At 44.2% G+C, this 12,878-nt stretch overlaps 1 protein-coding gene across 10 annotated transcripts in view; it reads right to left on the bottom strand.

Annotated features, from left to right (window-relative positions):
- jakmip3 (Janus kinase and microtubule interacting protein 3) overlaps nt 1-12,878 on the bottom strand; it is a 58,771-nt gene that overhangs the window by 31,078 nt on the left and 14,815 nt on the right. For all 10 annotated transcript variants that reach the window (XR_003221391.1, XM_025909751.1, XM_019362414.2 and 7 more), the window contains one exon: nt 10,424-10,537. Coding sequence is in view for 9 of the 10 variants with exons in the window: in XM_025909751.1 (XP_025765536.1) it covers nt 10,424-10,537 (114 nt within the window). In the remaining variant the exon portion in view is untranslated. The remainder of the gene's footprint in view (nt 1-10,423; nt 10,538-12,878) is intronic.

Raw genomic sequence — 12,878 nt, 5'->3', positions numbered from 1 at the left:
CTGATTGAAAACATTTCAGTCACTAGCTTTCTCTGCCAACTTACTCCTATACAGCTTTAAAACTGTGTTTCAACCAACTTAAGCACTCTGGAGGACCACAAAGAAGACCGGGACAGTTTAAGCAGTATACTGACAAGTGTTTCAAGTCCATTGTTATGGGGAAACAAGGCACTGACTCCATCCAGCAGCAAAGGAATGCTGCCATGTTTGGAACGGGCTTCTCCTCAGACTAGCAACATGACGGAGATTTTGGTGTCCATAGATAAAAAACCATCGAACTTTGACATATGCCTGTCCCCACTGGAAATCTTGCATAAAGACTTTCAGGTGCTGCGTAAGTCTGTGGAGTTCAGCCAGTCGCAGGTGAACACACTTGCTGCTGTGGCCGGGGAGAGTCGGGGTAATCCCTCAGCGATGGTATGACCCAGATCTCACACGAAAATTAAAAAATCAAGGAAACTGTCGTCGAGCTCCAGGCCTGCAGCACGAGGGACATTTAGTGTTTTTAGGCATCCTAGAGAAGGCAGCAAAGGACCCGCAAACTACAGTGAGACATTACATCCACGGGCGACCGTGGCTCAGGGGGTTGGGAAGCGCACCTGTAACCGGAAGGTCGCCGGTTCGATCCCCAGCCTTTCTGTCCTGGCCTTTCTGTCCTGGTCGTTGTGTCCTTGGGCAAGACACTTTACCCTACCACCTACTGGTGTTGGCCAGAGGGGCTGATGGCGTGATATGACAGCCTCGCCTCTGTCAGTCTGCCCCAGGGCAGCTGTGGCTACAACTGTAGCTTGCCTCCAGCAGTGTATGAATGTGAGCGTGAATGAATAATGGCATTGTAAAGCGCTTTGGGTGCCTTGAAAAGCGCTATATAAATCCAATCCATTATTATCTAGATCCACCTCAAACTCCACATGGTAAAAACATTGACTTCCATTATGTCCATCATCTGGGACGTAAGCAAGCTGATGGACGCAGACCCAGACCAATTGTGTCCAAATTGGAAAACTTTAAACAGAAAGAGCTGGTGTAGAGCCATGGCTGGGAGCTGAGAGCAACAAACTTCAGTTTCTCAAAGAGATCCTGGAGCAACGCAAAGTTCTGTGCCTGATATGAAAGAAATTCATCCATGGAGGCTCCCGAGCTGTGATCATGGTCTATAAACTGTGCATCAGTGGCAGCTTTATCGTGACTAGACCATCTGTAGCTATACTAATGCCTTTTTCTCATTCTTTTCCATATCCAGAATTGAATTCAAAATCCTGCTCCTCACATACAAGGTCTTAAATAATCAGGCCCCATCTTATCTTAATGACCTTGTAGTACCATATCACCCTATTAGAGCACTTCGCTCTCACACTGCAGGCCTACTTGTTGTTCCTAGAGTATTTAAAAGTAGAATGGGAGGGAGAGCCTTCAGTTTTCAGGCCCCTCTTCTGTGGAACCAGCTTCCAGTTTGGATTCGGGAGACAGACACTATCTCTACTTTCAAGATTAGGCTTAAAACTTTCCTTTTTGCTAAAGCATATAGTTAGGGCTGGACCAGGTGACCCTGAATCCTCCCTTAGTTATGCTGCAATAGACGTAGGCTGCCGGGGATTCCCATGATGCATTGAGTTTTTCCTTTCCAGTCACCTTTCTCACTCACTATGTGTTAATAGACCTCTCTGCATCGAATCATATCTGTTATTAACCTCTGTCTTGCTTCCACAGCATGTCTTTCATCCTGTCTTCCTTCTCTCACCCCAACCAATCACAGCAAATGGCCCTGCCCCTCCCTGAGCCTGGTTCTGCCGGAGGTTTCTTCCTGTTAAAAGGGAGTTTTTCCTTCCCACTGTCGCCAAAGTGCTTGCTCATAGGGGGGTCATATGATTGTTGGGTTTTTCTCTGTATGTATTATTGTGCTATCTACTGTACAATATAAAGCGCCTTGAGGTGACTTTTGTTGTGATTTGGCGCTATATAAATAAAACTGAATTGAATTGAATTGAATATCCTTTTCCACTGATTTAATAGACATGTCTACACCGAACAATTCATGCTGGTTTAATGAGCACAGCCTGTTTTCTCTTGTTTTTTTCTTGTTTTTTTTTTAAATTTCCCTCTATTTGTTTGTTATTTTTGTTGATATAACATCACTTGCGAATGGTTCTTTGGTGGCTGCACATCTCAGTTTTCACACCTTTTCTCTTCTCTCTCTGCACTCATTGTATTTGCTCTGCCTCCAATGCTGCGATTCACTTCACAATCATACAGCACAGGTACATACACAAGGCAGACAGACACACACACAGCGATTTAGCGAACATTCAACACCCCACCAGTTACTTTAAACATGAACCCTCTGAGGTTTGTCACATAGAATGTACGTGGGGTTGGTTCCAGGGAAAAGAGACTTAAAATTACTAATCAGCTAAAAGACACATACATTTGCACACACACTCAACAGTTCCCTCACAGGTTTCCAGCCTGTTACAACTTAAAACAAAGACATGTAGCCATATTAATTAGCAGAAAAATAAACTTGACCATTAGCAACAGTATTACAGATCCAGAAGGTAGATTTATAATACTTAATTTATCTTTTCAAAATGTGGATCTGTGTATCACAAAATGTTGATAGGCCCTCCTTTTTAATACATTCTTCACTTCACTTTCAGATCACTCTGACACCACGCTTATAATAGGATGAGACGTCAACCTGGTATTTAATCCAGAAATTGATATGTTCAGTACAGCTGTGAGTCAAAGGAACTGGAAGTCTACAGACATTCTTAGACAACACATGAGTGATTTTGGTCTTTGCAATGTTTGGTGTTCATATCAGTGGACATTAGAGTTGGAAAGATAATAATGACCTTCCAAGAATATAACTGTTTTTTGAAAATCAGGAAAGATAGCAATGTGGGACAAAATATCTTGTCACAAGAAAAATAATATACAAATAAAATAGTACCGAAAATGTAATCATTAGAAGCTCCCTAATAACATATCATTAACCTGAGAAAACTAAAATCATAATTAAATGAAATTATTAATAATAATAAAACACAATTTCTGATACAAATGCTGCATTTGAAGAACTTTAAACATGGCAATAAATCTGGAAAATTCCTTACTAACCACTTAAAGATAAATTTAAAAAAAAAAAAAAACAAACATCTATAAGGATTCAACGGAGAACAGTACTCCACAACAAATAATTATGAAACTTATATTCATCCCAGATTAATCCATGCTGGCATTGAAGAATTTCTTAACAATATAAATCTACTGAAACTAAATGACTAACAAATGACAGCTCTGGATTCACCTCTCCAGTGTCTGAATTTCACAAAGCCCTGCAGCACAGGTGTCGAACTCCAGGCCTCGAGAGCCGGTGTCCTGCAGGTTTTAGATGTGTCCTTGATCCATCACAGCTGATTTAAATGTCTAAATTACCTCCTCAACATGTCTTGAAGTTCTCCAGAGGCCTGGTAACACACTAATCATTTGATTCAGGTGTGTTGACCCAGGGTGAGATCTAAAACCTGCAGGGCACCCGCCCTCGAGGCCTGGAGTTCGACACCCCTGCCCTACAGCATCTCCCAAACAATAAAGCCCCAGGTCGAGACGCTTTTCCAGCAAAGTTTCACAAAGAATCTTGGTTGAAAACAACATTGGCACCCACTTTTTTCAGAATGGTAAACCAAATTCAGAATGAACTCTGCCATTGTCAGCGTACTTCTTAAACCAGCCAAAGACCCTACATAAAGAAAGGATTTGAGCAGGTTAACTGGAAATTTAATTCTACACACATTTGGATTTGGCTCATTCATACACCTCTCCAAGTACATCGTTTGGACAAACGACCTTACTCCCCAGCTTCAATCTACAGAGGGGCACCAGACTGGGCTGTCTGCTTCCCCCGTTGCTTTTGTCATTTTCATCAAACCACCAGCAGTAGCAATCAGACACAATGTAGATATTAGAGGAATTCAAACTGGAAATACAGACGATACAGTAAGCTTATATGCTGATGTTTATTTTTGCGTGGTAACTCACAAACCTCTTTTCTGAGGACAGACACACTCTTAATATTATACTACTGCATCAGCTGAACCAAATCAGCAGTTCTGCCTTTGAATTGTAATTTTCAGAACTGCTCCACAACTCCAGTATGGTCAGGTGACATTAATTAAATCTGGGACTCTCCACCATCTACCCTAGAACTGAAGAAACTTCTCGGATGAGAGGTGAAACGTCTTCAAGCAACTTGAAGAAGTACAGACGCTTTTCTTTCCAAGCTCCTTAGACTACGATGACCTGGATCAACTCTGTTCAGGTCTCCTCCTCCGGTCCTAGCTGTCTACTAAAATAGAAAGCGCACAATTAAACAATCAGTCCCAACTGCTCTGCCAGCCCTCATGGAACTGCCTCCGAGCCCACTGCATAGCCTCTCCTTTCCAGCAGAGCCGCAGGCCAGAACTCGCCACATAATTAGCCATGACCATCTGTGCCCCCAGCCTATAGAGTACAGTGGCTTGCAAAAGTATTCGGCCCCCTTGAACTTTCCCACATTTTGTCACATTACAGCCACAAACATGATTAAATTTTATTGGAATTCCAGGTGAAAGACCAATACAAAGTGGTGTACACGTGAGAAGTGGAACGAAAATCATACGTGATTCCAAACATTTTTTTACAAATAAATAACTGCAAAGTGGGGTGTGCGTAGTTATTCAGCCCCCTTTGGTCTGAGTGCAGTCAGCTGCCCATAGACATTGCCTGATGAGTGCTAATGACTAAAGAGAGTGCACCTGTGAGTAATCTAATGTCAGTACAAATACAGCTGCTCTGTGACGGCCTCAGAGGTTGTCTAAGAGAATATTGGGAGCAACAACACCATGAAGTCCAAAGAACACACCAGACAGGTCAGGGACAAAGTTATTGAGAAATTTAAAGCAGGCTTAGGCTACAAAAAGATTTCCCAAGCCTTGAACATCCCACGGAGCACTGTTCAAGCCATCATTCAGAAATGGAAGGAGTATGGCACAACTGTAAACCTACCAAGACAAGGCCGCCCACCTAAACTCACAGGCCGAACAAGGAGAGCGCTGATCAGAAATGATATGATATGATATGATTTGATATACCTTTATTAGTCCCAAAAGGGGAAATTTCATAAGACTGCCGACCTATTGAACACAATGGCGGCGCCATCGTACCCTCCGACCATACATACATTACACAAAAACATCACATGGTGAAGACAGGTCAGAGAGGTATAACAATGGAAAATGCACCACATGAGGAAAGATAAGGAGAAAAAAAAATAACTCCCCCCCCAGACTGAGCTCCAACAGGGAGATCAGTTTGAGAACAGAAAAAAAACACCTCTGCACATAGCACATGAAAAAACTCTTAATACACCAAAGAAACACATGACAAGCAACAGGGATGGGTAAAGGGTGAGAGACAGCCAATGTAGACAGCACATCCGGGCCTGCAGCCTATGCGCTGGTCTCCTTGATCCACCGTCAGCATCGGAAGGGAATAAGCGTCGACGGCGTTTGGAGGGGGGATGAGTGTATATCTGCATGTGTGTATATGTCTGTGTGCGTGTGTGTCCAGAGTTCAGCTGAGACAGTGTCCTTCGCCCTGCCAGGCTAAGTAAACAGTCTTCCAGCCAACCCAGGTGGCCTTGCATAGAAAGGGAAGAACAGTCTAAACACAGTCGTTATCAGGGTGTTTTGTTCAGCTCCAGCCTTGAGACCGCAGCTGGCGCCGAAGGGGTCTCTGCATGAGTGATGGTGGTTTTTACTTTAGTGCGAACAACTCATATGAATTTCCAAGCAGTTCTACAGTCCAACACTGGTCTCTCAATCTCCTGTTGGAGAGCCGCGAGCTTCGCCATACTTGCGCTCTGTGATGTTGTCATTCTTGTGCCCAAAGAGCGGATTCTGAGAACTCACGACAGTGTGCCTCCCCGAGATGTCATCCAATTTACGCTCAGAGATGTTATGCCGAGCGAGCCCTTCCGAGATGTAATCCAGTCTGCACTCAGAGTATTCACGGCAGCCGTGAGCCTTTCTAAGATCTTATCCGTGCTGCACTCAATGAGCCCATTTTGAGAAACTCACGCCTCTTCCCATCGTTTCAATCCCAGCGGGCAGCCTTGTGGGGGTTTGAACAGCCGGTTCCGCTTCTTTAGTTCTCCGGTAAGTCAGGGCCAAGCCACCTCCGATCAGCCAGAACCCTGTTACCATGGTTCCGAATAGGTAGATATCTGCCGAGATGGTTCCGAATAGGTAGATATCTTCAGCACTCAGGCTCACCCAAGCCCAAACTTCTCGTTGAGAAAGGGGTGTCAATTGCATTCAGAGACCAGTTGATCAAATCCATAATTCTGTTTTAGGTTTTAGAGAACAGACTGTGAGAGAGTGTTCCAGGGAAAAGTAATACAAAAAACACGAGACTAGACAAGGACACAAGAGGCTAAGCAGGGAAGCTAAGGGAGAGGAGGAGGAGAGGAGAAAAGTGCGACCGCCTTCATCAAGAGCAAGAGCATTATGCAGCCAAGAGGCCCATGGTGACTCTGGACGAGCTGCAGAGATCTACAGCTCAGGTGGGGGAATCTGTCCATAGGACAACTATTAGTCGTGCACTGCACAAAGTTGGCCTTTATGGAAGAGTGGCAAGAAGAAAGCCATTGTTAACAGAAAACCATAAGAAGTCCCGTTTGCAGTTTGCCACAAGCCATGTGGGGGACACAGCAAACATGTGGAAGAAGGTGCTCTGGTCAGATGAGACCAAAATGGAACTTTTTGGCCAAAATGCAAAACGCTATGTGTGGTGGAAAACTAACACTGCACATCACTCTGAACACACCATCCCCACTGTCAAATATGGTGGTGGCAGCATCATGCTCTGGGGGTGCTTCTCTTCAGCAGGGACAGGGAAGCTGGTCAGAGTTGATGGGAAGATGGATGGAGCCAAATACAGGGCAATCTTGGAAGAAAACCTCTTGGAGTCTGCAAAAGACTTGAGACTGGGGCGGAGGTTCACCTTCCAGCAGGACAACGACCCTAAACATAAAGCCAGGGCAACAATGGAACGGTTTACAACAAAACATATCCATGTGTTAGAATGGCCCAGTCAAAGTCTAGATCTAAATCCAATCAAGAATCTGTGGCAAGATCTGAAAACTGCTGTTCACAAACGCTGTCCATCTAATCTGACTGAGCTGGAGCTGTTTTGCAAAGAAGAATGGGCAAGGATTTCAGTCTGTAGATGTGCAAAGCTGGTAGAGACATACCCTGAAAGACTGGCAGCTGTAACTGCAGCAAAAGGTGGTTCTACAAAGTATTGACTCAGGGGGCTGAATAATTATGCACACCCCACTTTGCAGTTATTTATTTGTAAAAAATGTTTGGAATCATGTATGATTTTCGTTCCACTTCTCACGTGTACACCACTTTGTATTGGTCTTTCACGTGGAATTCCAATAAAATTTAATCATGTTTGTGGCTGTAATGTGACAAAATGTGGAAAAGTTCAAGGGGGCCAAATACTTTTGCAAGCCACTGTACCTTTAACTTAAACGGCTGGAGAGCCAGATACCACTGGGTGATCCAGACGTTGAGATCCTTCATGCAGTGGAGCTATTGCAACAGTGTTTGGTCTGAATGAACATCACAAGAGATAATAACGAAGGCAGTCGACCACCCACCAAATTGCCAGACATTCCTTCTCCACCGTGCTGAATATGGCCTCTGTCTCAGGGCAGTCGACCCCCCTTACCTGCTGGGGCAAAACAGCCCCGAGCCCAGTTTGAGGCATCCATCTGCAGAATGAAAGAAAGGGAAAAGTTAGGGGTGTGGAGCAGAGGTTCCCCACAGAAAGTCTCTTTGACCAGGTCAAATGCTGCCTGGCACTGACCCATCCACCTTCTCAGGTGAGATCAGACAAGGCGTTGGTCAGCTTCATGAAGCCAGACACAAACAGCCAGCCCCAAAAACCACCTCACGTCTTTTTTGGTCATGAGACGTAGGCAGGATGATATAGCTGTAGTTTTCTCCATCTGTGGACGCACTTATCCATCTCCCAGGTGGTACTGCAGATACTGTACCTCTGTCTGTCCAACCGCACACTTCTTATGGTTGGCCGTCAGCCCTGCCTCAGCCACTCCAGGACCACTGGCACATGCTCCACATAGACTTTGCTATGGATCATAATGTAATCCAGGTAGGGAGCAGCATATGAAGTGTTTGGACGCAGCACTTGGTCCATGAGGCATTGGAAGGTGACTGGGGCTCAGAACAACAGAAGTGTGATGAATTGGTGCAAACCGTACAGAGTGGAGAAGGCCCGTTTTACTTAGACTCTGGAGACAAGGGTCTAGCCGCTGGATATATCCAGTACCTAACCAGTCCAGGAGCTCATCAACCTGGGGCATGGGATAAGCATCAAACTGTGATACCTCATTTACCTTGTGATAATCCACACAGGACCACATAGACCCATCTTTTCTTCACTACAAGAACTATGGGGTTACACCAGGAACTGTGGGATTCTTCTATTACTCCTATCTCCAGCATAGCAGCCAATATAGTGTGAGCTATTTGCTTTTATGTTCGGGGAATCTATAGGGAAGTGCATGCGCAGTCACTCAGGGTGCTTTTCAAAACGGTGCTCTGTGAGAGTGGTATGACCGGGCAGCAGGGAGAACACATCTGGAAAAAGCTTTTGCAATGCAGCAACTCATAAAATACAAAACTCTCCATAGAACAAACTATACAGGACAAAGGATGTTCCAAAAAGGTCTTGCAGACTCAAACATATGCAAACAGTGCAGAGGTAACTCTACTGAGAACTATATACACACTATATGGTCTTGTACACCTGTTCAGAGGTTGTGGCAGAGACCTATCCACATGGTTTAGTTGACATATCCCAACCTCAGCCAAGCTGTGCATCGTAGCTGATGTAAGTGAATTATATATGGAAACAAATACATCGCATAGTCCTCACTGTGTCAAGGGGGCCTGGAAGCCAGTATGTGAACGTGGACCGAAGTGCAGATCAAACATGGAGACAGCAGATAGATTTCTCACAGGCTTTATTACAAACACGAAAATAAACTTGAAACATGAGGAAGGGAAATGTGGTGTGTTCGGATGTGGAGTAACTGCAAATAAAGGAGAACATAGTTAGAAGGGAAGCGAAGGGAGCTGAACCAGAGGTAGATGAAGATTACTGGGTTTGAGTTGCTTACTTGGCAGGTGGAGCACGTGGGGCTCTGAGGGGCAAGGAGATGCTCCGGGTAGCATCGAGGAAGGAGAGTAACTGAGTTTGTTTCTGACCTTAATTCCTTGTGTTCCAGAGAGTTCCAGGCTTCTTCTCTTTGTGTGCATGGTCCAGGGCCCTGGTGCTGGGGTTGCCCATTTTCTGGTTGGGACCGTGTTTGTGTGGGGGTGCACTGCATCCCCTTGGCTGCTTCACCTGGTGGGGTGGGTAGGCCCACACTGAGATGTCCGGTCTGTGCCTTGGGGGCTTTTGAGTACCTGCAGGCTTATATGCTGAGAACTACGTGCTTTTTCCTCCCCCGCTTCTTCTGACAACACAACACTAACACATGTAATATCATGAGGGGGAATATATGCCTCACAGGCCTCAATCGGTAGGACTTTGCTCACTGTGCTGCGCAGCCATTAATTACACTGTAGTCATTACAGTTCAGGACACATCACCACATCACATCACCACACCACATCACCCACCAACCTCTGTGATACCCAGAGGTTGGTGGGTGGGCTGCTGAGGCGGCGATGAGCACTGTTGACCAGATGTCATCTGCTCATGTCTCCTCAATTCTAATAGCAGTCTAATTTTCACACAGTCACCCAACAGGCCACCACTGCACTACAAAGAAACATACTGCTCATACAAATGCTCACAATCTTTCTCTCTCCCACATATGACAAAATTGTCTGTATGAGAATCTTGCTTTGTTGTGTCTTTCAGGTGCTATGTGTGTTTTTTCTTGAATGTGTTTTGTTACAGATGCAGCAGTTGGAGACCCTGTTTGCATCAACCTAGACTCCCCGCCTTCACCAAACTGGCCTTCAACCTCCTGTCTGCTTCGGCACAACACCCACTCTGATAATAATGTAAAAAAATAAAATATGTAAAGAAAAAAAAAGATTAACAATAGGAGCCTACAGAGAGTCTATAGTGCTCCTCTTGGTAAAACAAATGTGTTTGGCACAACAAAGCATTCAGGCCATGATTCTGTTTCCTAAAACTACCGCACATGACAGGTAAAAAGATAAATAAAGAAATGAGCAAGCACAATGGGTCCAATATAAGGTTTCGCGCGCGCGTGTGTGTGTGTGTGTGTGTGTGTGTGTGTGTGTGTGTGTGTGTGTGTGTGTGTGTGCTTTACCAATTCGTTGCGTTCTTCTGACAGTAGAGCGTTTCTATCCTCTAACTTCCTGATGACGGCACTGAGCTCAGCTATCTTCAGCTGAAACCTCCGAGTGTCACGATCCTCCTGAGACTGAGCACAAGAACGACAGCCCAGGTCAAAGGTCAGCCATCAACCAAATACCTAACTGCAAACTGCATTCAGGCCTCATCAGCGTGGTAGCATGCAAACACATGAAAAATATATAGTTTCTTTTGTATTTTCATACAATAGGAAGTTCTTCAACACTGAATTACTAAAAATATAATTTTAAACAAACTGAAAATCAAACAGAACAAACAGATCTTAAGATAATTCAGTAACAGTACAAAAGGTGTCAAAAGGTGAACCTCTAAGGAACTCGAAGGCACAAAGTCAACATACCTTTACAGAGGACTTTACAAGTGATTATAGACATCCCATTTTAATGCCATGGGTCTTAGAGTCTTCTATCACTCTCTGATAACTAGTCAGTAAAATGAGACACCTTTATTATAAAAGGTCCATGAGAAAGTTCAGTGCATCTTTCTGCTAGAGTGCAAAACGTCAGAGGTCTGGTTAGCTTCAGGCCAAGTTTGTTTTAAAAGCCTAAGTTTTCTTTGTTTCTCTCTGACTACCTTAGCCCTTTTAGCCTGGTCCGTAGAAGAAGACTGCACATGTAGTTTGTGTAGACATCAAATTTCTTGAGGTGACACAGCAAAAAGTTTGGCTGAAGTCAACCTGTTATTGGCCTTAATTTCCGGTCTCAAATTAGCGTGGATGGTAACTCAGGACTTTACCATGCTGTACACTTCAAGACTGTTAGGATGGCTAGGAAGGCCCTGAAACACTCTCCTGGGCAACTGGGATATTATTTATAAGAAAGGTGCCCCTGGTGGTATACTTTGAGAGGAGTACGGCGCGACTCAGCCTAACTATTAGGGGGTTTTATACTGTGTTATTTAAAACGTGTTGGATATTAGTAGTCATAGAGCAATCATTAGGTCAAGTACCATCTCAATGATTATGAAACTGACCTCCCAGCCCACTGTTCATCAGTGGTGCTAGTTTCAGTCATTGTGCAAACGTTCTGTTTATAAGGTTGGAAATTTGCAGTCAGACTGAAGAAGTCACCTGGATGAGTGACAAAAAGTTTCTCCCACTGAAAACGTCCAGATAAACAGAATCAACCTTTTGGGATTTACTTACCTGGATGATAGAGCATGCATCAAGATACCAACTCAACAGTTTGGAAAGGGTTAGTGTTAACACATTCAAACACAGTTTATATGAACTATATTTGAAGAGTTTCAGTCAGGTTTCAGAGCTCATCACAGTAAACAGCTTTAGTGAAGGTTACAAATGATCTGTCCGGTAGACCTCAGTACAGTGTTCTATGATGCTGAGCATTTTTGTTACAGCGATTAGAAACTGCACTGCTGTGGTTTCTTTAATCATATCTAAATAATAGACTCCAATTTCTCCATGTAAATAGGGAGTCTTCTTTACACACTTAAGTTAATTATAAAGTTCCACAAGGTTCTGCGCTAGGGCAAATATCAGTATCAGGACAGTGCTATTCAAAGGCGTGCCATTCATTTTTACTGCTATGAGGATAATACCCAACTTTATCTACCCATGAGGGAATGTCTTAAAGACATAAAGACCGCTAACTTTCTGCTTCTTAATTCAGATCAGACTGAGGTTATTGTACTCGGCCCTGAAAATCTTAGAAATATGGTATCTAACCAGATTCTTACTCTGGATGGCATTACCTTGGCCTCCAGTAATGCTGTGAGGAACCTTGGAGTCATTTTTGACCAGGACATGTCCTTCAACGCACATATTAAACAAATATGTAAGACTGCTTTCTTCCATTTGATGCTGAAAAACTAGTTCATGCATTTATTACTTCCAGGCTGGACTACTGTAATTCATTATTATCAGGATGTCCTAAAAACTCGCTGAAAAGCCTTCAGCTGATCCAAAATGCTGCAGCAAGAGTCCTGACAGGGACTACAAAGAGAGAGCAGATTTCTCCTGTTTTGGCTTCCCTTCATGCCAAAACAAATGTGGGACTCTGTAGTTTTCTCTGGTCCCCTCCCCAATCAGACCAGGAGTGACATGTTTAGCCGCATGTTCTCCTTAAATTGCTGGCTGTCTGAGTGGTGTCCCAGAAACGATGTGGGCTTCATAGATAATTGGCAAACCTTCTGGAGGAAACCTGGTCTTGTTAGGAGAGACGGCATCCATCCCACTTTGGATGGAGCAGCTCTCATTTCTAGAAATATGGACCAATTTATTAAACCCCCCAAAATATGACTATCCAGAGTTGGGACCAGGAAGCAGAGTTGCAGTCTTACACGCCTCTCTGCAGCTTCTCTCCTCCTGCTACCCCCCCAAAAACCCATATCCATTGAGACTGTGTCAGCTCCCAAACAGACAAAAAACAAAC

This window comes from Oreochromis niloticus, linkage group LG8 (assembly GCF_001858045.2).
Source record: "Oreochromis niloticus isolate F11D_XX linkage group LG8, O_niloticus_UMD_NMBU, whole genome shotgun sequence".
NCBI lineage: Eukaryota > Metazoa > Chordata > Actinopteri > Cichliformes > Cichlidae > Oreochromis > Oreochromis niloticus.
Note: the sequence above shows the minus strand (reverse complement) of the source record. Positions and strands in the feature narration are given on the sequence as shown.